The sequence below is a fragment of the Coregonus lavaretus genome (assembly GCF_964263955.1).
Source record: "Coregonus lavaretus genome assembly, chromosome: 2".
Lineage (NCBI taxonomy): Eukaryota > Metazoa > Chordata > Actinopteri > Salmoniformes > Salmonidae > Coregonus > Coregonus lavaretus.
The window spans coordinates 57,474,931-57,501,922 of NC_139989.1; the positions used below are offsets into that span (position 1 = coordinate 57,474,931).

The 26,992-nt window shown below is 46.2% G+C and overlaps 1 protein-coding gene across 1 annotated transcript; it reads right to left on the reverse strand.

Moving 5' to 3' along the window:
* Positions 1-1,561: 1,561 nt before the first annotated feature.
* On the reverse strand, positions 1,562-21,849 carry LOC311137804 (putative G-protein coupled receptor 139; the record flags this gene model as incomplete). Its single annotated transcript, XM_084172396.1, has 2 exons — positions 1,562-2,541; positions 21,699-21,849. 2 exons carry the CDS (start codon positions 21,847-21,849, stop codon positions 1,562-1,564), a joined length of 1,131 nt encoding a protein of 376 aa, XP_084028522.1.
* Positions 21,850-26,992: the final 5,143 nt, after the last annotated feature.

A 26,992-nucleotide genomic window follows, 5' to 3' on the forward strand; every position in this document is an offset into this window, starting at 1 on the left:
TCATCAAAGACAACCAACACTTAACTGAATACTCTTTAAATGGTAGAAATGTCCTCCTTCTAAAATTTTGGAATCCATGGTTACAAGATTACTGATCCTATGGAACCACTACGACAAAGTATTGTAATTTTTTTGCTTTATTTTTGTGCATCTACAACAGTCTCCTTCAATCCTGGTCCTGGAGACACACAAAATGTGCAGGTTTTTGTTTTAACCCAGCACTAACACACCTAGCACACCTTGATTCAACCACTCAAATTGCTTGATGATCAGTTGATTCGCCGAATCAAGTGTGTTAGTACTGGGCTAGAATAAAAATCTGCACACCATGTGTGTCTTCAAGATCGGTATTAAGGAACACTGATCTAACAGTAACAGTCAAGTCTACCATAATCCTTCACCATGACAACAACAAGCAGCTCCTACTTATCCTTAACAACACCTGTGAGACTGCTCCTGATTGGATGGTAATCTTTCCCAATCCCTTCCATCTCTGATGAATTCACTCACTGAGAACATCTTAATATCCACAGATCCGTTTTTAAATAAAAAGTCCCTTGTAATGTCTAACGCACCTCTGAGACCCACTATATATTAACAGGAAATGTCAGCGGTGTTTCAAAATGCGTCAGGGTACACGGTAGTGATTGCGAACCAAATCAGCTAAGGTCACCACTAAGGACAAGGACATCTGATACTTGAGAGTCAATGCCTAGGATGCCTCTTCAAAGGTGAGGGGTTTCTCTTACTGAGAGCCTCTGTGATGAACTCTTTGACTGGAGAGGGCTCCCCTTGGATGATGGCCATCTGTTCAGATTCAGAGCATCCCTTATCCTCCCACCGTCCCTCCCCCATCACCTCCTCCCCATCCGTCGACAGCAGTACAATAGAGACGGTACTAAAAACATCCCAATGTCAAAGCGAGGTTGATATGTCACAGAGGAATTCCTCAGTTGTCACTCTCTATTCCCATTTACAAATGGCTGGCTATAAAACCCGGTAATAAGCAGCCGCCATGATGCTCGTTTATCAGGCCCTGATCAAAGTCAAAGGGCATCGTCAGACACTGTCTGAGCAGTAACACAGTCAAAGAGACAGGCAGTTATCCAAGCTGAATGATCAGTCTGTTAGATTGCTTTTCCGCATGAACGAGTGGAGAGATGGTTCTCAACACTGTCGCTAGGTTGTGAGTTCTGTTCTGCTGTTGGAGCTCAGCAACATTCCTACTTGATTTCTCGACTTTTCTTCTTCTTCTTGTTCTCGAACATTCATTCTCTCACTTTAGATAGATAGATTGTTGCGTATCCATAAACCAACCACATACCTTTCTGTCTCCTCTTCTCAGACACTCCTCTAACTCTTCTCTCCTCCACCTCTCCTCTCCTCTCCTCCACCTCTCCTCCACCTCTCGTCACCTCTCCTCTAACTCTCCTTTCCTCTCCTCCACCTCTCCAGCCCTCCACTCTAAATGTCTGTTGACATTTGAAAAGCTCAAAGAGTCCCAGAACCGGGTCGTCATCAAGGTCGGTCGTCGTAAGGGAAACCCTCCACCCTTCCCCCCTCACGAGGAGATGCAGATGGGCTTGCCGTTCTTATCGTACTGGTAGACCAGCATCTTGATGCAGTGGGAGTTGGCTGGGGAGATCCAGGGGCTACTGGTGATAGAGAAGTTGTGTCCAGCGTAGAATGGCGGTGGCTGCTTCCGGCATCGGAACAGCGTCCGGAGAACCGTGGCCGCCATGGTCCGGAAACGCTTGCTGATGAAACAGTAGAGAAAGAAGTTGACCCCGGTGTTGAGGAGAGCTAGCATATTCGCCACATCGGTTAGGAGGTGCAGGAGGCGGGCAGGACCTGGGGATGCCGGCGGTGCCGTGTACAGGTGGTAGAGGATCATGACGGTGCGTGGTGCCCAGAGGACGGCGAACACGGAGGTGATGGCGAGCAGGATGGCGGTGGTCTTGCCCGTGGAGTAGCCGCGGAGGCGGAAGCAGCTGCGACGGCGCTGGAGCTTCCTGACGATCATGGCATTGAGGGAGAAGAAGACGGAGCAGGGGAGGAGATAAACGGTCGCGCAGTGCACCCAGACTAGCACATGCTGCGCAGCACTACTACTACTCCCCCCTCCTCCACTTCCTGTACCACCTCCAGGTAAACCATGCCACAGCTCAGGCCACCAGTAGTAAGGCGCCGCAGACACCAAACACCCCGTATAGACGCCCATGATGACCCGCCGTGTGCGGGCTGGGTAGGAAACGCTATGATACTTCAACGGGTGACAGACTGCAATGTAACGGTCAACGGTCAAGGGGACCGTGATCCAGATCGAGGTGTGGATAGAGGAGAACTCCAGGACCTGGACCGCCTTGTTGAGGGAGGGAGGGAGGGGCGCGCCCAAAATGAAGTCCTCCAATATGAAGTCGACGAAGACGATGAGCAGGAGGACCAGGATGTCAGCGGCGGCGAGCGCCAGGAGGTAGTTATAGGAGGACTTCTGACGCCGTAACACCAGCTGGGAGAGGATGATGACTGTGAGTATGTTGGCTGGATGAGGGGGAAGGTTATGAGGGTGACACAAGAAAATAGGTTGGGGAGATGAGGGAGGGAGGGGGAGGAAGTGGGAGGGGTGAGGTGATGAAGGTAGCACAAGGGAATAGGTTGGGGAGATGAGGCGGGGAGGAAGTGGGAGGGGTGAGGTGATGATGGTAGCACAAGGGAATAGGTTGGGGAGATGAGGGGGGAGGGGGAGGAAGTGGGAGGGGTGAGGGGTGAGGTGATGAAGGTAGCACAAGGGAATAGGTTGGGGAGATGAGGGGGGGGGAGTGGGAGGGGTGAGGTGATGAAGGTAGCACAAGGGAATAGATTGGGGAGATGAGGGGGGGAGGAAGTGGGAGGGGTGAGGTGATGAAGGTAGCACAAGGGAATAGGTTGGGGAGATGAGGGGGGAAGTGGGAGGGGTGAGGTGATGAAGGTGACACAAGGGAATAGGTTGGGGAGATGAGGGGGGGAGGAAGTGGGAGGGGTGAGGTGATGAAGGTAACACAAGGGAATAGGTTGGGGAGATGAGGGAGGGAGGGGGAGGAAGTGGGAGGGGTGAGGTGATGAAGGAACGGATGTGAGGGGGGTGAGTATGAACCAAGGGTCAGATATATGGGGAGATGAATGGAGACAGAGAGAGAAAGGAGAGGAAAGTGATGGGGAAATTACATAAGAGGAAAAGCATGAAAGTGGAGAAGAAAGAATGATGAGAGGTTGAGATTGAAAGTGGCGTGAAAACAGGTTATGATAAAGGAAAACGAAAGAGAGAGGAAGAGAGTTAGTTTTACTGGGGAGGCCATTGACAAGGAGCAACACTCATTCAGCCAATCAGAAACAACACACACTCTACCTACATAGAACACACCCACACGTGTACATGCACATACACACACACATACATACACACACATACACACACACACACACACACACACACACACACACACACACACACACTTTTTGCACCTGTCTACACAAAGTTTAATTTTCACTTCCTTCTACTGGCATAAAGAGAACCAAATAACAACCCTTTACATAACCCTAACAAGTGTTGTGTTCGAGACCACTTAAAGCGAGATCGATTCAAGACCAAGACTGGAGCAAACTGAGTCAGAGTCAAGACCGAGACCAGAGGGGGGGTGAGACCGAGTCAAGAATGAGACCGGGAGGAAAATAAGGGGTCCACGACCGAGTCAAGACTGAGACCAGAATTGAGTCCAATTCAAGGCTATGATTGTAATTTTGAGAAATCACCACCATAATAAGAGTTCAAAATGTCCAGTATTTGTGTGTTCATTTTTCAGAACAACATATGGATTATTTAGACATTCAGAATAGTGAAAAAATGCATGCTGAGGGAAATAGAGCCAGTCTACAAATTATTACTATTACAATTATTACTGTTTCATATCCGCAAAGTAGTTAAAACGCTGTCAGTTCCACTTTAAACTTTAGGTCACCGGTTACTTTGTGTGCTAAACATGAAATGTTTTTTGCAATTGGAAGTAATAGTTGTACATTTTGATTGGGAATTGCTTAATGGTTGTGTTTTTGTATTCTTATGATTGGGACCTACTGGCTTATTTTGTCTGAGTTTATGGACTGCTTAAACTTTAACATCATGTGTGTGACAGGTTTATGGACTGCTTAAACTTTAACATCATGCTGTGTGTGACTGCTGTCTTTCCATCGGCCCAGTGGTGTCTGGAGAAGTGGGTATACTCTAATCTTTTTTTAAATGAGTTTTTCTATAGATTTTTCAAATTGTCACTCTCAAAATCACACTTTTTTTATATAGAAAAAATACGAAAATGTGATGGTCTAAGTCCACAACAATGTTTAAACCACATCAATCTGATTGTATGGACCTGTCAGGGCTTAGCTCCCCAGTGGGTGGGCCTCTGTTTGCAAACAGCACATTATGAAAATTGTGCATCACAAATAGCCTACTAACCAACACTTTTTCAATATCTGTTTTGCATACCCATTGTTGCCTTAGTTCGCATTTACTGGTAGATATCATAAATTCAAACGTCTTTCCTACCCTACCGGCTACTGATGTTATTCTTCTGTGAGCTGCTCCGTGCCAAAACCAGTCGAGAGCTGCACACTCTTGTTGCCTGCAGATGATATTCCACTGAAACTAGGCTATGTGTGCAGCACGCATGTGAATATATTTCACATGCTTTGCAATTGTGTAGGCTACTTTGTGCATGATTTCTCTATTGTACTACATAATTGATCAATCGTATCAGTAGGGATTTAGAAGTGAGTATACGCAATGCCCACTGAAAAAAAAGTGTGTATACGGCTTATACCTGCATATACCCTCCACTACACCACTGGCCCTTTGTGTTTTACAAAAAAGTGCAATCTCCTACATGAGTGCGCTGGTATTACAGTTGCTGTCCTTTCAGAATCACAAACCTGTCACACACTGAAGGCCTATAGGTTCGCCACTGCGCAAACATGTCTATAATAGATATAAAGGCTGTTAAGATATTCATGTTTCAAGAAAATACTGTATATATTTGGCCTGGCGAAGAGGTTTTATGACTGAATGGAAGCTGATAATTATGAGTTTTTTACTCTGCTGGTCTCGGCTGGTCTCTGGAAGAAATGATGAGTCCTCACTCTCCGAGACCGAGTCAAAACCGAGTACAAATGTATCAGACACCAAGACAAGACCAAGACACTCAATATGTGGTCTCGAGACCGGACTCGGGTACTACAACACTGACCCTAACCCCTTTCTAAAGACTAATAATTTGCTCAGTAGAATATTTCCTGTAACAATATTTCCCTCCACCTCTCCTATCCTGTCTCCTCTCTCTCTCTCTCTCTCTCTCTCTCTCTCTCTCTCTCTCTCTCTCTCTCTCTCTCTCTCTCTCTCTCTCTCTCTCTCTCTCTCTCTCTGTCTCTGTCCTCTCCTCCCCCCTTCCCTCCCTCCATCCATCTCTTCGCCCATCCTTCCCTCCTCCCCTCTACCTGCTGAGTTGCACGGTGGCACTTGCCTCTGCCTCGGGTCCATTAGTTAGCTCGATTAAATAATAATATACAGCGCCACAACAAAACCAGGGAACAATGACAGCGCACCGTCATGGCCTTGCTGAGTCGTTGAGGCTCCGGCTGGCCCAGATAAACAGTCCAAGGACACCACCTCTCTCTCTCTCTCTCTCTCTCTCTCTCTCTCTCTCTCTCTCTCTCTCTCTCTCTCTCTCTCTCTCTCTCTCTCTCTCTCTCTTTCGCTGCCTTTTCCTCCCCCTCTTGCTTCTTCCTCCATCTTTTATCTCCCTTTTCACTCCTCCTTCCCTCCCCATTTGCCTCTTTCTCCTCTCTCTACCTCCCTCTCTCACATTCCTTCTTTCCTCTCTCCTTCCATCCCTCCCTCCTGGCCTTGCTGGAGCATGGGGAATGATTCAGGGGACATAGAGGGACAACCACAGTTTTCTATCATTTCCGCCCAGTCTCCCTCTTAAGGGTCGTGCTGGGCCATGGTGAATTGCTCATGAGCAAGATGTGGGGGATAATGACAGTTTTCTATAACTTCGGCCCCCTCCCTCTCTACCTCTCTCCCTCTCTCCCTCCATCCATCCATCCCTCCCTCCCCTCTTCCAGAAGGGGGACGTGGTGGTGACAATCACAGTACCACTCTGCCAGTAGTAGGAGAAACGTGTACACAAAGGGGTCTATGTGATTTAGCCTGCTGTTACCCAGGCAAACCAACTGTGTGTATGTGTGTGTCCATGTGTGTGATTGCTTGTGTGTCAACAAGTTCAATGGTCATGCATGTATACATGTGTAAGTACATGTGTTGTGTGCATGTGTGGGTGTGGGGGAAAGTGCATTGTACCTCATGATGGTGAGTATAAAAGTGTACACTTTTAGGAGAAAAGTGGAGATTTGGGAAGTAGCCTTAGGCGTAAAGAAAACATGTGCAAGCACAACTGTCAAGATCTGTGCTTTTGTAACCAAGCGAAATCTGTTGATTAAATCACGTTTCCCTTTAGAGCCAAAATGGCTGATTCCTATGACGTGTGTTGAAGGCAACCAGAAGACATTCATCCCTCTTTGTTCTCTTGCTGTAGATAACGCTGCTGTGTGTCTGTCTATGACATTTCTGACAATGATTTGCATTGTTATGTCACAGAGACATCAATGCACTTAGCACCTGTCACAGGGCATCTAGCTAGATGAAAGGGGTCTGTGGTGCCACCATCGCCTCCTCTCTCTCTGTCTCTCTTTCTTTTCCTCTCCCTCTGCCTATCTTTCTTTCTTTCTCCTCCCCCCCCACCTCTCTCTCTCCCTCTCACTCTCTCCTTCTCTCTCTCTCCCCCTCTTTCTTTCTCCCAGTCTGTCTGGTAATAGATGTGGGATTGGATTAAAGATGGCAGCTCAGAGTCTGGTCCATCACACTTCACACCTCTCTGCTATCAGCTGATTACTTATGACAAAGCAGGCTCCAGATAATGACTAAAGATGTCCTTGTCAGACGCAGGCGGAGATGCCCAGGCTCACGGGCACACTTACGCGCACACACACACACACACAACAATAGTAGGCTTGATTACCAACTATGACGAGACAGCCTACAGGGAAGAAGTGAGGGCTCTGGGAGTGTGGTGCCAGGAAAATAACCTCTCACTCAACGTCAACAAAACAAAGGAGATGATCATGCACTTCAGAAAACAGCAGAGGGTGCACCCCCCTATCCACATTGACGCGACCGCAGTGGAGAAGGTAGAAAGCTTCTTGGCGTACACATCACTGACAAACTGAAATGGACCACCCACACAGAAAGTGTGGTGAAGAAGGCACAACAGAGCCTCTTCAACCTCAGGAGGCTAAATAAATTCGGCTTGGCACCTACAACCCTCACAATTGAGAGCATCCTGTCGGGCTGTATCATCGCCTGGTACGGCAACTGCACCGCCCGCAACCGCAAGGCTCTCCAGAGGGTGGTGCGGTCTGCCCAACGCATTACCGGGGACAGGTAATGGTGGAACAAAGCTGGGACAGAGAGACTGAAAAACAGCTTCTATCTCAAGGCCATCAGACTGTTAAACAGCCATCACTAGCACATTAGAGGCTGCTGCCTATAGACATAGACTAGAAATCACTGGCCACTTTAAGAAATGGAACACTAGCCACTTTAATAATGTTTACATATCTTGGATTACTCATCTCATATGTATATACTGTATTCTATACTATTCTACTGTATCTTAATCCATACCGCTCTGACATCGCTCATCCATTTATGTATATATTCTTAATTAATTCCTTACTTAGATTTGTGTGTATTGGGTATATGTTGTGAAATTGTTAGATATTACTTGTTAGATATTACTGCACTGTCGGAGCTAGAAGCACAAGCATTTCGCTTCACCCGTAATAACATCTGCTAAACACGTGTATGTGACCAATACAATTTTATTTTATTTGACACACACACAAACAGTTTGCTTTGCAGCATTTCAGGTTTTCTCTCCTCTCTCAGTGTAACGGGATAATCCAGTAGACGATCCCATCCTGTGTGCTGCTGGTCACTCACCACTGAGTCTCCCGGACACTCAGCTAGCAGCTCAATTGGTTTGTTATTGAACTTCACTTGATTGTGCTATTGATTGTTGTTCGTCCCTTTCCACTTACAGAGTGAAAAGTTAACTTTGTGAGTGTCTCTCGCTCTACTATCTCATCCTATCACTCTGTGTATGTGTGTGTACTGTAGCTCAGTTGGTAGAGCATGGCGCTTGCAATGGCAGGGTTGTGGGTTCGTTTCCCACGGGGGGCCAGTATGAAAATGTATGCACTCGCTAACTGTAAGTCGCTCTGGATAAGAGCGTCTGCTAAATGACTAAAATGTAAATGTACTGTATAAAATGTCTGTCTCTCTCTGTCTGTGCAGGTGTACCTGAGAGCATAAGCAGGTGGTTTCTCTCTCTGCTCCTTTGTGTTTATGTGTATCAAAGTGTGTCACTAAGCCTTGAGCCACCTGGGGAGAGACATTAGAAGAGCGCAGCAAATCCCACACAATGGATTCCTCACATAATAATCCTCTAACCTCTCCATCTATCTCCTTCTCTTCCTCTCTCTCTCTATCCAGCCCTCTTTCTCTTTCTCCATCCACCTCTAAAGAGGGATGACCATATGTGGAATTGAAATGGGATGTTTTTCTGTATTCAGTTTTTCAGTGGTCGTGGTATTATTCAGTGAAAAGCTCTGCACTCCCTAGTGAGACAGAGCCTTGAAGGGACGGACAAAGGGAATCCGATGTGCGCTTGACATTTCCATTTAGCCACAGCAAGCCTCCACTGGACGGTCCATTCATTTCAATTGACTGCTGCTCTCTGTCTCTGTCTGTGTGTGCGTCCCAAATGGCACCCTATTCCCTGTATAGTGCACTACTTCTGATCAAAATAAGTTCCCTATGTAGGGAATAGGGTGCCATTTGGGATGTAGCTGTGTCTGTGGAGCTGGTTCTGGGCAACAGGGTTAGGCAGGCAGGCTGGTTCTACTCGACATGAAGCTCGGATGGTCCAGGAGGGACCCATCTCTACCAGGGGAGGACTGGAGGATGACGGACTGAAAATAAAACAGACAACAACCACAAAATGATTCCCCTGTGCTTTCTTTCTCTCTCTCCCACTGTGTCTCTTTCTGTGGTGCTCTCTCTCTCTCTCTCTCTCTCTCTCAAATTAATATTTAAATAGCTTTATTGGTATAACATTGGCAAAAAATCTAAAGTACAATTGCCTCTCTCTCTCTCCCCCCCTCTGCCCCCCTCTCTCCCATCTCCCCTGATGTGTAACCATGACGCTAGGAGGAATAGGCTGGAGAGGAGGAGGGCAGAATGACCTGTGGGGAGGGAGAGAGAGAGAGAGAGAGAGAGAGAGAGAGAGAGAGAGAGAGAGAGAGAGAATGGGGTCTGTTGCCATGTGTTTTTGTGCGTCTCTTTACTCTGCTACTTCTCCAATATAACAGGGGTCGAGGCCAATGACATTGTTGTGGGGGGGGGGGGGACGACACACACGCTCTAATACACACACATACATTGATGCACACACTGACATGCACACACACACACTGAGACACATCGTGCTCCCCGAGGTGTGTAATGACGCTGAGTCATCCCCCCTAAAAAAGGAGGTGTAGAAACAAGCCCCCTTGCTCCGGTGGAGGAGAAGAGAGGAGAGGCACAGTTTAACCCCATAGAAAGAAGAGGTAAACACATTAGGTGCTGCGACACTATGACTGTGTCCCAAATAGCACCCTATTTCATGCAGAGTCTTCCGTCAGACAGATGCCACAATCTACACCCCGGGCCTGGTATTACTATACAGAAAAACGGAACGATGAAAAGAAGAGAAATTAAATGAGAGAAAAGACATGCAATTATGTTTTTCGGGGGATGAGGAAATTGAAGTTGGACTCAGGCTGCATATCTGAGGGAGTCAGCTTAATCAGTCTCGTGGACGTGTTGTGAGAGAGAGAGTGAGAGAGAGAGAAAGATTGAGAGAGAGAGAGAGAGAAGGAGAGAGAGAGTGAGAAGGAGAGGGAGAGAGAGAAGGAGAGGGAGAGAGAGAGAGAGAGAGAGAGAGAGAGAGAGAGAGAGAGAGAGAGAAAGAGAGAGAGAGAGAGAGAGAGAGAGAGAGAAATAGAGGAGGAGAGAGGGAGAAATAAGAGAGGGAGAGAGAGAAATAGGAAGTAGATAGTGATAAATAGAGAACGATAGAGACAGGGGGAGGGGCAAAATAGAGAGAAGGTTAGAAAGAAAGTACGAGAGAAAGTTGAAGGAGTCTAAGATCAGGTAGGGAAAGGTTTGGTGAGAGGTTGATTGAGAGCGAAGGGGAGAGGAGAGGCGGAGAGAGTTAAATGGAGAGAGAGAAGGCGTGAATGAAAAAGAGAGGTAGTGATGGAGAAGGTATGGGAGGGGGAGGAAAAGGGAGGCCTGGTTGAAATATCAAAAGGCAGTTTCAAAGGTCACACTCACTTTGTACCTTATGACAAACATTTGCCCTTTTGTCTTCTCAAAGAGTCTGATTAGACCGAGCTACCAATCCATTCACACTATTTAAGTTGTACATCTACGATCCAATCTTGGCTATACACTTAGAAAGAAAGGGGCTACCTAGAACCATAAAGGGTTCTGCGGTTCTTCGGCTGTCCCTATAGAATAAACATTTTTTGGTTCCAGATACAACCCTTTTTCTAAGAATATTCTTTGTACCCTCTCTACAAAGACAGAGTTTATTTATTTATTTATCTTATCTCATGTGAACTAACACTTAACCATACACTGTTGTGTGCTTTCATAGATCAATACATTCGTAAAGGGAGATATGGAGGGGGAGAATATAAACATTTTAGAGTAGGAGAGAGAGCGTGAAGACAGTTAGAGATGCTGAATGAAAAATAGAGAGTGTAAACTAGAAAGAGAGAGAGAGAGAGAGAGAGAGAGAGAGAGAGAGAGAGAGAGAGAGAGAGAGAGAGAGAGAGAGAGAGAGAGAGAGAGAGAGAGAGGACTAGGATAGTCAGAGAGAAAAAGAGAGGGAGGGTGGGAATAGAGGCAGAGAGAGTGAGAAAAGAGAGAGAATAGTAGAAAGAAGCTAAGGATAATTGTAGAGATAGAGAAACAGAGAGAAAGTAAATAAGAGAGAATATATAGATAGAGCGAGAAATAGAGGTCAGGCCAGGTTTGTAGGTAATGTTATTGATGACACTGCAGTGTTGTGCTACTGCCTGATGAGACCTTTCGATTCCTCAGATCACACAGTCTATTGAACCAAACCTTGTTGTTCAACTCCTGCTCTGCTCTCACTGTCTATAGAAGCTATATAGCAACCTGGAGATGAGGGGAGAAAGAGAGAGAAAGAGAGGATTGATCACACCAATTTATAAAAATGGAGACAAATTTGACCCAAATAATTACAGAGGAATTTGCGTCAACAGCAACTTGGGGAAAATTCTCTGCAGTATCATAAACAGCAGACTACATAATTTCCTTGATGAACACAACGTCCTAAGCAGAAGCCAGATTGGATTTGTAAAAAATGATTGTGCAACAGACCACATTTACACCCTCCACACTCTAATTGATAAACAAGTAAACCAAAACAAAGGCAAAATCTACTCGTGTTTTGTAGACTTCAAGAAAGCATTTGATTCAATTTGGCACGAAGGTCTTTTTTACAAACTAATAAAAAGTGGTATTGGAAGGAAAACAAATGTGCGATTAAAATCGGCAACAAGCAAACAGACTTCTTCTCTCAGGGACGTGGAGTGAAATAGGGCTGCCCAAGTCCAACACTATTTAACATCTACATTAATGAATTGGCAAAAACATTAGAAGAATCGGCAGCACCTGTTCTCACCCTACACAACACTAGAATCAAGTGTCTGCTGTACGCAGATGACCTGGTACTACTGTCTCCCACTAAGGAGGGGTTACAGCAGCATCTAGATCATCTGCACATGTTCAGTCAGACCTGGGCTCTTAATTAATCTAAAATAATAATCTAATAATAATATGCCATATAGCAGACGCTTTTATCGAAAGCGACTTACAGTCAGTCATGTGTGCATACATTTTTACGTATGGATGGTCCCGGGGATCGAACCCACTACCCTGGCATTACAAGCGCCATGCTCTACCAATTGAGCTACAGAGGACCAAAAAAAACAAATATAATGATATTCCAAAAAAGGTCCGGAAATCAGGATGACAAATATAAATTCTATTTGGACACAGTTCTATTAGAACACACCAAAAATGACACGTATCTAGGACTAAATATCAGCAACACAGGTAGCTTTCACATGGCTGTGACTGAGCTGAGAGACAAAGCAAGAAGAGCATTCTATGCCATTAAAAGGAATATTAAAATCGAAATTCCAATTAGAATCTGGCTCAAAAATGTCCAATCAGTTATAGAACCAATTGCTCTATATGGCAGCGAAGTATGGGGTCCGCTCTCTAATATTGAATTTACCAAATGGGACAAACATCCAATTGAAATACTGCATGCAGAGTTTTGCAAGACTGTATTGCAAGTGCAAAGAAAAACTCCAAATAGAGCAGAATTGGGCCAATACCCCCTCCTTATTCGAATAGAAAAAAGAGCCATCAAATTTTACAACCATCTAAAAACAACTGACCCCAAAACATTCCATCACACAGCTCTACTATGTCAAGAGATGAAACAAGAGAAGAGTCCCCTCAGCCAGCTGGTTCTGAGGCTCAGTTCACTAACCAAAACCAACCTCATAGAGCCTCAAGACAGCACTCAGAAAATCTGGCCCAACCAAATCATCACAAAGCAAAAATAAAAATACATCACCTATTGGAAAGACACCACAGAAAATCAAAGTAAACGTCAATGCTATTTGGCTCTAAACAGACAGTACATGGTGGCAGACTATCTGACCACTGTGACTGATAGAAAACTGAGGAAAACAATGACTAGGTACAGACTCAGTGAGCACAGTCTGGCTATAGAGACCGGTCGTCACAGGCAAACCTGGCTGCCCAGAGAGGACAGGCTGTGCTTACTCTGCCCCTGGGGAGAGGTAGAGACAGAGCTGCATTTCCTATTAAACTGTGACAAATACTCAGACCTAAGAGAATCTTTCTTTCCCAAAATTATCATTCAGTACAAAGAATTTGAAACTATAAAAGAGGAATAAAAAATCCAATATTTATTGGGTGAAAAGCCAAAATGTGCAATTTTGGCAGCCAAATATGTGTCCTCCTGCCACAACCCGAGGGACAGCCAGTGAAAAGTGTAATGTAATGTCAACAATATTTCCTGTTTTGTTTTGGCTTTCATACCATGTAATGTGTCTTCTCAGTCATGTTGAGATTGGTCGATTACTATTGCTTTAATGTATTGTTATTCTCATTAATATTGTTGTTGTAGTTGCTGTTAATGGTAATCCCATTTCCACTACTACTATTACTATTATTGCTGTTGGTCCCACCATTTTTGTTATATCTATACTTTGACAATGTAAGTAATTTTACTTGCCATGTCAATAAAGTCTATTGAATTGAATTGAATTGAATTGAATTGAGAGACAAAGAGAGAGAGAGAGAGAGAGAGAGAGAGAGAGAGAGAGAGAGAGAGAGAGAGAGAGAGAGAGAGAGAGAGAGAGAGAGAGAGAGAGAGAGAGAGAGAGAGAGAGAGAGGGAGAAAGGGGGGGAGAAAGAGAGAAAAAGAAAGAGGGATAGAGAGAGAGAGAGAGGGAGAGGGAGAGGGAGTGGACAGGGGAGAGACCAAGAAGTTGGATAGGAGATGACAGAACCAGAGAGGGAGGATGAGGGAGAGACCAGGAAGTAAACAACAAGAAGAGGGAGGAAGAGGGAGGATGTAAAGAGAGTATAATAAGGGGAGGAGTAGGATGAGAGGAGGGGTATGGCCGGCAGATTGGGAGATTCATGTAAGTTCCTGACAACTTTACCATAATTACCTAATGATTGGTTCTAAGTCCTCCTTTAAACAGTGCTGTTCTGTATTGAGCGAGCCATAAGGATACTGTACACCTTTCCCAGTGTTTTCTCACAACTTAACACTGCCAAGTTGGTTTTTATGTGGGTAACGGATCCACTTTCAACACCAGTCAGAACTGTCACTGTGTCAACAGCTTTTAAAACACCCTTTATTTTCCCATCTCTCGCCCTCCCTCTCTCTTCCCTCTCTCCCCCCTCCCTCCTCTCTCTTCCCTCTCTCTTCCCTCTCTCCCCCCTCCCTCCTCTCTCCTTCCCTGTCCTCTCTGGCTCATCTCCTCCCTGACAGGCCGCTGCCTGGTGGATATAACACTCGTCTTTTCCTCCTCATCTTCCTCCCACCATCATTTCCCCAGACGATGCCTCACTTTAGGAGGATGAGCGCATCCTCCTCTTTCCCTCCCTTCCTGAGACTTTCCCCAAAGCCACTGTCCCTTCCCTCTGTCAACTCCTGTCCCTTCCCTCTGTCAACGCCTGTCCCTTCCCTCTGTCAACGCCTGTCCCTTCCCTCTGTCAACGCCTGTCCCTTCCCTCTGTCAACGCCTGTCCCTTCCCTCTGTCAACGCCTGTCCCTTCCCTCTGTCAACGCCTGTCCCTTCCCTCTGTCAACGCCTGTCCCTTCCCTCTGTCAACGCCTGTCCCTTCCCTCTGTCAACGCCTGTCCCTTCCCTCTGTCAACTGCTGTCCCTTCTCTCTGTCAACGCCTGTCCCTTCCCTCTGTCAACGCCTGTCCCTTCCCTCTGTCAACGCCTGTCCCTTCCCTCTGTCAACTCCTGTCCCTTCCCTCTGTCAACTGCTGTCCCTTCCCTCTGTCAACTCCTGTCCCTTTCCTCTGTCAACTGCTGTCCCTTCCCTCTATCAACTCCTGTCCCTTTCCTCTGTCAACTGCTGTCCCTTTCCTCTGTCAACTCCTGTCCCTACATCCTCCTTCCCTCCTCCTTCCGTCCTTCCCTCCATTTCAGCAGTACACAAGAGAATCTTCTCCCTCCCTACTGTCACTTCCCCTTCCCTTCACTCAGCCTCCGGTATGACCGTCGCTTCCCTCCATCCTATCTTCTCTTCCTCCATCCTATCCTGCTCTCTCCCTCCATCCTATCCTCCTCTCTCCCTCCATCCTATCCTCCTCTCTATCCCTCCATCCTATCCTCCTCTCTCCCTCCATCCTATCCTCATCTCTCTCTCCCTCCATCCTATCCTCATCTCTCTCCCTCCATCATATCCTCCTCTCTCTCTCCCTCCATCCTATCCTCCTCTCTCTCCCTCCATCCTATCCTCCTCTCTCTCCCTCCATCCTATCCTCCTCTCTCTCTCCCTCCATCCTATCCTTCTCTCTCCCTCCATCCTATCCTCCTCTCTCCCTCCTATCCTCCTCTCTCTCCCTCCATCCTATCCTCCTCTCTCTCTCCCTCCATCCTATCCTCCTCTCTCTCCCTCCATCCTATACTCCTCTCTCTCTCCTCCATCCTATCCTCCTCTCTCCCTCCATCCTATCCTCCTCTCTATCCCTCCATCCTATCCTCATCTCTCTCTCCCTCCATCCTATCCTCCTCTCTCTCTCCTCCATCCTATCCTCCTATCTCTCCCTCCATCCTATCCTCCTCTCTCCCTCCATCCTCTCCTCCTCTCTCTCCCTCCATCCTATCCTCCTCTCTCCCTCCATCCTATCCTCCTCTCTCTCCCTCCATCCTATCCTCCTCTCTCCCTCCATCCTATCCTCCTCTCTCTCCCTCCATCATATCCTCATCTCTCTCTCCTCCATCCTATCCTCCTGTCTCCTTCCATCCTCCCCTGACATCAGACTAACATCTCTTTAACAACCCTTCCCTTCTCTCCTTCTTTCCCTCCTTTCCTCCTTCCATCCCTCCCTTTCTACTCCACATCTAAACCACCTGTCACCACCACTAAACCTATAAACCCCTCACTATCCCTTTTACAATCATCCCCTCCTCTCCTCTCCACCTCCTGTCTTCACCCTCCACTCCTCTATCCCACTCTTCTGTAACCCCTACAAACACCGGGCTGACACTGGGCTGACACCGGCCCACTGGAGTCCCCAGTTAGAGAGGTCATTAGTGCTTTATCCTCCTGACCTTCACTCTGAATTACACACAGAGTCTGAGAGGAGAGAAGCTTCGAGAGCCTTGAAGAGAGGTCTTAACATTGCTCCCAGCACGTGCACCAAACTCCCTAGTGACTACATACAGTATGCATACACCAAGACTGTACGCAACCTATCTAGTGACTACACACAGTATGCATACACCAAGACTGTAGGCAACCTATCTAGTGACTACACACAGTATGCATACACCAAGACTGTAGGCAACCTATCTAGTGACTACACACATGCATCAGGACTGTTAACAGTAAGTACAGGAGCTGCTCCCTGGTGAGACGTTGGTAAATTGGTTGATAATAAAAAGGTACAGAGAGTTATCGGCATCGGGGGAGCAACAGCAGTAGCACAGGTGCAATGGTGCATGCATACATTCTTTTTTTAAAAGTGCTATCTAGAACCTTAAAGGGTTCACCCGCTGTCCCCATATGAGAACACTTTTTGGAACACTTTTTGGTTGCAGGTAGAACCCTTTTGGGTTCCATGTAGAACCTTTTCTACAGAGGGTTCTACATGTAACCAAAAAGGGTTGTAGCTGGAACCAAAAAGGGTTGTACCTGTAACCAAAATGAGTTCTCCTATGGGGACAGCTGAAGAACCCTTTTGGAACCCTTTCTTCTAAGAGTGTATAGCTGTATGACCTAGTGTAGCACTATTTCAGATATTCCTCATGGTATGACCTAGCCTGGCTACTCCATGACTGAACACTGTTTCAGATATTCCTCATGGTATGACCTAGCCTGGCTACTCCATGACTGAACACTGTTTCAGATATTCCTCATGGTATGACCTAGCCTGGCTACACCAGGACTGAACATTGTGCTTTTGTGTGGTCTAGCCAGGCTAGGTAACACCAACCATATGCAAGAATCCCTAAAAAATGATGTCCTCTCAATAGCATGCAGAAGAGACGGTCAAACTATCTACGGTATAAGAAGACATTATTTCATTTCCACAACCACCATATAAAAGTCCTCAATCATTTTGATGACACCTACCTATGCTGTAACACAACCAATACCAAAAATTATGCTTGTGCTTCTTTGCTTTGCCTAGGCTACAAACCATACTTCAATACAACAACAGCAAAGTGAATTTCCTGTTAGTCAGCCTCACACATAAGCATAGACACAGACTATAACACATCCCCGGCCCAGTGTTGAGGTACTGTAGGGTGCTGTGATGTTTGCTGTTGCCTGAACACGACAGCCTGAACACGCTGGTTTTGTTCCCATAGTACATCAGCCTCGTGAGGCAGAGAGAGAGCACCCGTTAAGAGCGGGTGAGCGATTAATTAAAAAGGTGGCAATTCGTCATAGCTCCGCGTCTGGCTTCCTCACACAGGTCTCAGGGTGCCACTTCACCGACTCCGCTGTTATTAATCTCTCTCCCTCGTTCTCTCTCTTCACCTTTCTCTTTCTCTTCTGATTTCTCTATCAATTTTTTTTACATTGACATTTTTGTCATTTAGCAGACGCTCTTTTTTATGTACAGGTCCCACGTGGGAATTGAACCCACAACCCTGGCATTGTGAGCACCATGCTCTACCAACTGAGCCTCACTTCTCTCTTTTAGCTCTTTATGTACACCTCTCTCGCTCTGTCGTTCTCTCTCTCCCTCTTCAGCCCTTTCTCTCTCTTTCCCTCCCTCTTCACCTCTCTCCTTCATATCTCTTTCTCTTTCTCTCTCTCCTTTTCTGCCTCTTCACCTCTCTCTCCTGATCTACCTCTCTCTCCCTTCTCACCTCTCTTTCTCTCCTGATCTTTCTCTCTATTTACACTTCTTCTTCGATATCGCTCTCATTCTCAGTTTCACACTTCATCCTCAAGTCTCTTGCACATCCTTTTCTCAACATGTCTTCTCTTTGTCCCAGAAATTCTCTTTCTCACAACCTCTCATCATCCACTCTCTCTACCTCCATCTTCAAATCGAACCATCCCTCTCTCTTGTTGTTCTGTCACTCTCTCTCTCTCTCTTTATGTCTTTCTTTCATCTACATCGAGGTCACTGTAAGTAACCTAAAGACAAGATTATTTATATACGTACCCAAAGTCCACAGCAGTCTCAGAACAGACTAATGGCACAGTGTGTTAATTACATCCCACTGGGCACACACTGGTTGAATCAACAGTTTCCATGTCATTTCAACTAAATGACGTTGAACCAACGTGGAATAGACGTTGAATTGAAGTCTGCGTCCAGTGGGAGTGTGACTAACCCCAAGCTATATCACAGACAAATAGGTATCTAGGCAGCAATCCTATTACTCCAAATTAACATTACAGTCAAGCTATCAGTCCAGGTCAGGTGGAACAATATGTCAGCAAAACTACTGTAGTGGAAATCAACCATTAAAAATCAGCAGATTCAAACTCAGTCCAACCCTAAGGATTCAGCATGCAGAGCTGCAAACATAATTTATTGTGGTCAGCTACTATAGCATAGATTTACCTTCCAACAGAAACATTTAGCCTGAGGAGGTAAAAGGGGCTTTCTTTCTTCAAGAGAGCAGGCGACGCGCAGGAAACATTTTGATGGTATTATTCTCTGGTAGTTTGGCATACAAAGCACTACTATTACTTTAAATTGCAGATTCCCTTATTGAGAACAGAGTATACATCTTGAAATCTCTTACTCCTGATCCATTGTAATAGAAAGTAGGACATCCCTTATGAAACTCTTATCAAACACAGATATAACAGTATTACTGTTCAGAATGAGGGCCAGTCAATTCACTCCACACTCTACTTAAAACTAACACTGAGTGCAATAACCTCTTTTAGTGGACGCATTTAAAACATACAATGTAAAATAGAGGGTTGAAAATAAAACTGGAAAATAATACATTAAAGAACGTAGGGTAATAGCATTAGAATTGAGGGTTAACATATTTTTTCCCTCTTGAAACAAATTGACGTGAAGTTCTGGTCTGGAGCTAAAGCATAGTGAATATATCTGCTATAGCCTCAAGGGCAGAACATAGACTTTAATCATAGATTGGACATCAGCATTTGTCCTGACCCCTAGCCTCTCTCTCCCTCTCGCTCTCTAGCCGCCACAACACATAGAACCAGACCAGAGGTACTATGTGACATATACAGTGCATTCGGAAAGTATTCAGCCCCCTTTACTTTTTCCACATTTTGTTACGTTACAGCCTTATTCTAAAATGGATTAAATTAAAAATGTTCCTCATCAATCTACACACAATACCCCATAATGATCAAGCAAAAACTGGGTTTTAGAAATTTTGCAAATGTATTAAAAATAAAAAACAGAAATACCTTATTTACATAAGTATTCAGACCCTTTGCTATGAGAATCAAAATTGAGCTCAGGTGCATCCTGTTTCCATCCTGTTCTAAAACTTGTTGGGAGTCCACCTGTGGTAAATTAAATTGATTGGACATGATTTGGAAAGGCACATACCTGTCTATATAAGGTTGACAGTGCATGTCAGAGCAAAAACCAAGCCATGAGGTCGAAGGAATTGTCCGTAGAGCTCAGAGACAGGATTGTGTCGAGGCACAGATCTGGGGAAGGGTACCAAAAATGTCTGCAGCATTGAAGGTCCCCAAGAACACAGTGGCCTCCATCATTCTTAAATGGAAGAAGTTTGGAACCACCAAGACTCTTCCTAGAGCTGGTCGCCCGGCCAAACTGAGCAATCTGGGGGAAAGGGCCTTGGTCACTCTGACAGAGCTCTAGAGTTCCTCTGTGGAGATGGCAGAACCTTCCAGAAGGACAACCATCTCTGCAGCACTCCACCAATCAGGCCTTTATGAAAAGTGGCCAGAAGGAGGCCAGTCCTCAGTAAAAGGCACATGACAGCGCACTTGGAGTTTGCCAAAAGGCACCTAAAGGACTCTCAGACCATGAGAAACAAGATTCTCTGATCTGATGAAACCAAGTTTGAACTCTTTGGCCTGAATGCCAAGTGTCACGTCTGGAGGAAACCTGGCACCATCCCTACGGTGAAGCATGGTGGTGGCAGCATCATGCTGTGGGGATGTTTTTCAGCGGCAGGGACTGGGAGACTAGTCAGGATCGAGGGAAAGATGAACGGAGCAAAGTACATAGAGATCCTTGATGAAAACCTGCTCCAGTACGCTCAGGACCTCAGACTGGGGCGAAGGTTCACCTTCCAACAGGACAACGACCCTGAGCACACAGCCAAGACAACGCAGGAGTGGCTTTGGGACAAGTCTCTGAATGTCCTTGAGTGGTCCAGCCAGAGCCCGGACTTGAACCCGATCGAACATCTCTGGAGAGACCTGAAAATAGCTGTGCAGCGACGCTCTGACAGAGCTTGAGAGGATCTGCAGAGAAGAATGGGAGAAACTCCCCAAATACAGGTGTGCTTGAGGCTGTATTCGCTGCCAAAGGTGCTTCAACAAAGTACTGAGTAAAGGGTCTGAATACTTATGTAAATGTGATATTTGCAACAATTTCTAAAAAACTGTTTTTGCTTTTTCATTATGGGGTATTGTGAGTATTGATGAGGGGGGAAAAAACAATTTAATCAATTTTAAAATAAGGATATAACGTAACAAAATGTGGAAAAAGTCAAGGGATCTGAATACTTTCCGAATGCACTGTAAACAGTGGTTAAATGTCACTATTTTGACACATTCTAATGAGACCATGTTGCCCAGACTGGGTAAGTGTCCATCCATAGACCACACAGTAGGGAAGCAGACATGTAAAATAGTCCTATCTGTCTTGGGAATGGGTCTAAACTCACCAATAAGTCTTTACAGAGATGGTGATGTACTGTAAGTAACCCAACAACATAGCTTGTAGGCTATGTACCTGAAACCCACAGCAGTCTCAGTACAGACTATTGGTCCAGTGTGTTCATTTAAGTGTGTCTACCCAAAGCTATAACACAGACAAGTAGTTCTCTAGGCAGCAATGTTTTTTTACTCCAAATACATATTACAGTCAAGCTATCTGGCCAGGTCTGAACTGCGATAAGTCTTTGGATCAGACATGACTGGGATGCATCAATATCTTCGTCATTGTAATTCACTGGGTGAATAGAAGCCGGAAGATTTACAAAGAGGTGAAATCTGAGCTGAGAAATAGAAAATAACGTTTCATCCCTTTTTTCATTTGTCTGGCTTTTTATCTCTGTTGATCCAACAGACCGACGTGTGGGCGCACTCACACTCACACAGGCACACACACACACACTGGCATGGACACACACACTCACACACACACACACTGGCACAGGCACATGCACACACACACACTCGAGCACACAGATAGGACAAGGTCAATGTGAGATATCAATTAATGACTCTAGAGCAGCTGAGCACAAAACACAGACTTCAAACACATACACTCACTCAGTTAGAGTATACCAAACACACACACGCTCACTTAGAGTATAACAAACACACACTCTGTCATACAAACACAAACAAACACAGATATTCACAAAAAACACACACACACACACAACACACACACAGTCCCACACACACACACACGCTCTCTCTCTCTAATCCATCCTCTCCCCCCTCTCCCTCTTACCGGGCAGGCCGAGGCAGAGCAGGGCACTGTAGTAGATGACGGGCAGTGGTCCGAGAGGGCAACCCTGGGGAGTGTCGGCCGGCTGCTGCCCCGGGCTCCAGGCACTGCTATTGGGGGGGGGCAAGAGGGTGAAGATGTGGCTGTGCTCCATGGCCCTCCTCTTCCTCCTGGTCCTCGTCCTCAGATGCTCAGGAGTGAGCTGGGAGTGTGTGAGCTCAGCTCGGCTCGGCGTCAGGAAAGCCCAGAAACACACACACACACTCTCACAGACCCAGACTCAGCAGCCTGGCAGCAGGACTGAGACAGAGAGAGGGAGAGAGAGGGAGAAAGAGGGAGAGAGATAGAGAGAGGGAGGGAGAGAGGGAGAGGGAGAGAGAGAGAGAACTAGAGAGGGAGGGAGAGAGTGGGTGCTCTGTCCTTGGGTGCCAGTCGGCATGAGTGTGTGGTGTGTGTTAGAGCGGGTGTTGAGCAAGCGTTTGTGCGTGTCTGAGTGAGAGAGAGAAGAAGAGAGAGAGAGAAAGAGAGGGGAGAAGAGGCTGTAAGTGTGTGTGAGAGAGACAGAGGTTGAGACACAGACGACACAGACAGGAAGATGAGAGAGGTGATATGTGTTTGTGACAGAGGGAGAGAGGAGGAGGAGAGTTGAGAGTGAAAGTAAGTGGAGAGGGGAGATGCTGCATGCATGTGTGACTGAGAGAGAATGAGAATGAACCGAGAGAAAGATAGAGACAGAGAGAAGGGTGGAGAGAGAGAAAAAGAGAGATTTAGAGAGGGAAGGGGTAGAGAGAGAGAGTGATAGAGAGAGAGAGAGAGAGAGAGAGAGAGAGAGAGAGAGAGAGAGAGAGAGAGAGAGAGAGAGAGAGAGAGAGAGAGAGAGAGAGAGAGAGAGAGAGAGAGCGAGAGAGAGAGAGAGAGAGAGAGAGAGAGTGGGGGAGGGATGGGGTAGAGAGAGAGCAAGGGCACACTAGAGGAGTGAGTAAGGAGAAGTGAGGGAGTCGAAAGAGGGAAAAGCAGACGGGAAGGAGGTTGTGAGGGGAGAGGGAGAAAGAACGAGCATAGATGATTTGGATGTGAGGAGAAGACAGGAAGGCAGTGAGAGTGGGGGAGCGGAGGAAGGAGGAGGGAGGAGTGGTTATGTTTCCCTTGTGAGAACAGACTATAGTCTACACAAAGAAAATATCAAATTGGGGGGAAGATGAGATGACAGGTGGGAGTAGTGTGTGTGTGTGTGTTGTGTGTGTGTGTGTGTGTGCGTCCATCTGTGTGATTATGTGTGATTGCTTGTGTGTCAACAAGTTCAATGGTCATGCGTGTGTACATGTGTTGTGTACATGTGTGGGTGTGTGGGAACACCTGTGCGCACGGTTAACTAGATTTGAACATGTTGTATCCTGATTGCCGTACAGTGTAAGCTGTGAGGTGATCTGAGTGTTATAGTTGAAGTGTGCTAGTGAGTGAATCTGTGAATCAGTGAGTCAGTGAATCAGTGTCAGTGTGACACATACAAAGTGTTCACCCCTCGGCATCTGTTCCTGTTAATCCCTATGTGCCTCTACAGCCCTACTTAGTCCCATAGAAATATAGTCTATTCATTATATTTCTATGCTTAATCTACTGCAATAAATCCTCTGTCTCTACATTGAATAACGTCTTTGTACTAGGGTCCTATGGGTGAAAGGTATTTGTTTGTTCATAACACATATCTATTGCTCTACTTCATCCCTTTGCTTAATGCCATAGAAATACAATCTATTCATTCTATTTATTTGCTTGATTCCATAGAAATATAATATATTCATTCTATTTCTATGCTTAATCCTCTGCATAGAAATCCTCTGTCTCTACATTTGAATAACATCTTGGTACTACATTGTTGCGGGTCCTACATCATGAGTGAATAGTGATTATTTGTTCATAACATAATGTGTATATTGAATTACCGAATACAATCAATTCACATTGTTGTCAGCTGAACTGAATACATACAGAACATTGGAAAAGCAAGAGAAAATATAACAAACATAATATATTCACTGTTGTTGCAGATGTGGACAAAAAATCCATTTTCAGTGATATCAGGCATGACTTTGCACAAGAGTGGTTTCGGGTGCTAGGGGTTAGGCACCCACTGCCCTGATTAAATGGATAACACTGGATGCATCCCAATTGGCACCCTATGTTCCTATGGGCCCTGGTCAAGTAGTGCACTATTTAGTGAATAGGGTGTAATTTGCCATGCAGCCACTATACAGGGGGAGGCTGGCTCACTGCTGAATAAAATATAGCACTCACTCACCTGCCAAGCTCTCTCAGGATGGAACCTATGGGCAGGGGAGGGAGGGAAGGAGAGGGAAGGAGAGAGAGAGGAGGGAGGGGGCAGGAGGGAGGAGGGAGGAGGGAGAGAGAGAGAGAAGAGCGGGGGGAGAAGGAGAGAGGGAAGATTATTTGAGGGGGAGGGGTAAAGACCGAGAGAGAGAGAAGAAGAGAGAAGGAGAAAGAGGAGCGAGGGAGAGAGAGAGAGAGGGGAGAGAGAGAGAGAGAGAGAGAGAGAGAGAGAGAGAGAGAGAGAGAGAGAGAGAGAGAGAGAGAAGAAAACGGGAGAGAGAACGGGAGAGAGAAGGATGATGTTTGGGAGGGGGGACTCAGCACAGATGATGGTAGGAATCAGGGAGTGATGGAGCAAGGGATGAATGGAGAGATGGAGAGATGGAGGGAGACCCAGGGATCCCATCCATCTGCAGCCTGTTGTGTTCTATTTGCCGTGAGCGAAAGGTTGTATTAATTATGGATGTTCAGTGTAATAGCCAGGCTGTTTGTTTAGTATGCCAGCATAATCAGCTGATTTATACTAATGAAGGGATGGAGAAAGGGAGGATGGAGGGATGGATAAGAGATAAAGGGATGGAGGGAGAGAAGGGGTGTGGTTCACATGCCCTTAATTCTCTTCTCCAACATGGAACATTTACAAAGGCAGGAAGAGTTAGGGAAGGGGCCGCACCACCAGCACAATTAAATGTTAAATAAAATATAGACTAGAAGATGTTAATTGATCATGGAGAAAGATGGGGAGAGGTGGATGGAGAGAGAGAGGGAGATGGGAGAGAGAGAGAGAGAAATTGAGAAAAAGAGAGAGCGAGCGAGAGAGCAAGAGAGAGAGAGAGATATGGAGAGAGATATGGAGCGAGGGTAAAGGTGGATGAGGAGAGGGAGAGGGAGGTAATGTATTAGACTATTAGACTCTCAGCAGCTAGCAGAGCTTAGGAACAGCCAGAGGGTTAGGAGCAGTCTGGTCTATAGTGTTAAAAACATCATCATTACACACTCAACCCTATCAGCCTGAAATGTCTTCACTCACAGAGCCAAATTGCTAGCTTTTCGGTGGCGGAACTGGGTAAGAATATTTCAGGGTGGCGGTCAGGTGTGTTTGCAAGGAAGAGGTCCTGGGTTCTAATCTCAGTGTGAGCTGGAGCAGGAAGAAGTGGTACGGCTAAGAAAGCAGTCTGACGTCCACTACACCTGCATAGAAATACCACGCAAATCATTACAACACAGTATACTCAATGCATCCTGGGTGGTGTTACGGCATCTCTCGTCAGTCGTGACGGCTGGTGCTGGTGGTGGTGGTGTGTCAGGACAGGTCATTAAGAGACTCTGTCAATGTGTGGTCCCTATCGGCTGTCACTATCTCTTCTGGCCCCTGTAGTGACAGCCTGCCTGGCTGCCTGCCTGGCTGACTGGCTGGCCTATCGATAGGTCTCCCCTGGGCTGCAGAGACATCTATCTTCCCACTGTCTGTGTTGTTAACACACCCGTTACATCCTCATTACCCACATCATTAGGGGAGGTACACACACACCCTTATCCAGGTACACACACACACGCTCGCACACAGACACACACACAGGTACGCTCATGCACACACATATACACAGTGTCACTGACAGACTTACCCAGGCACACTCACATATCTAGGTATACTCAGGCACTTAATACAGGCACAGATGGGGAGGGACATTATGGCCTAACTCACACTCACCACAAGTCGCATCATGTGTCACATGTGCATGCATTCCTATGGGATGGTGCACATACACATACAATGCTGTCACAGTTGGAACAGGAAAAAATGAAGGAGTCAGTGTTGGAAGGGAGAGAGGGAGAATGAGTCTGGGAGAGGGAGAGAGGGACGGAGAGAGATGATAATGATATTTGAGAAGGAGGAAGGGAACATAGGAGAAGGAAAATAACAGTGAGTGAGTGAGATGGAGGGATGGAGGGAGAGATGGAGAGATGGAGGGAGACCCAGGGATCCCTTCCCTCTGCAGCCTGTTGTGTTCTATCCATCAGAGTTGCCGTGAGCGACAGGTTGTATTTATGATGGATGTTCAGTGTAATAGCTGTTGGTTTAGTATGCAGGCATAATCAGCTGCTTGATTCACTGGTGCAGGGTGACCCAGGTCACACGTGACTGGCTCCCTCTCTCCCTCTCGCCCTCTCTCCATCTCTTTTTTTCTCTCTCTCTTTTATTCTCTCTCTTTGTTTTTCTTCTTCCTCTCCTTCTTCTCTATCTCCTCCTCTCCTCTCATTCTTCTCTATCCCCTCCTCTCCTTCTCTTTTCTCCTTGTACTCCCCTCCTTTCCTCTATTCTCTCCATCTCTTATCCTCATCTTCTTCTCATCTGTTTTCTCCCTCCCTCCCTCCCTCCCTCCCTCCCTCCCTCCCACTCCCTTCCCCTATTTCCCTGCTCTTTTCTTCTCACTCTCATCAAAAGAAAAGATGAGAGGGAGGTGCCCCTCCTTGAGTGGACATCTTTAAAGAAACACAAAGTAGGGAAGGAGATGAATCATTAAAGAAGAAACACACCATTTACCCTGCATGTCATGTCCATTTACTGTGTCACTGCCCCTCTCTCTCTCTCTCTCTCTCTCTCTCTCTCTCTCTCTACACACACACACACACTCGCACACACACACATTCTCACACACACACACACACACACACACAACCCCCCACATACAGAACATTATATAACTCCTAGTTATTTACTTGTACATATTTCTAATCAGAATGCCGTCCGATGGGAAATCTCCATATCCTGATCCATTTATACATCCACCACCACCTCCAGCTCCAGCTCCAGCAGGCCGGGGAACGTTCCCTCTCCCCCTCCCCAGCCACGGTAACCCTCTCTGGGCTAGGCTAGCACGGCAGACCAGGCCAGCTCTGGGGATCAGCTGGTGAAGCAGGCCTTTATAATGCCTGTTATTGGACTGGAGGAAATAGATCAACACTTT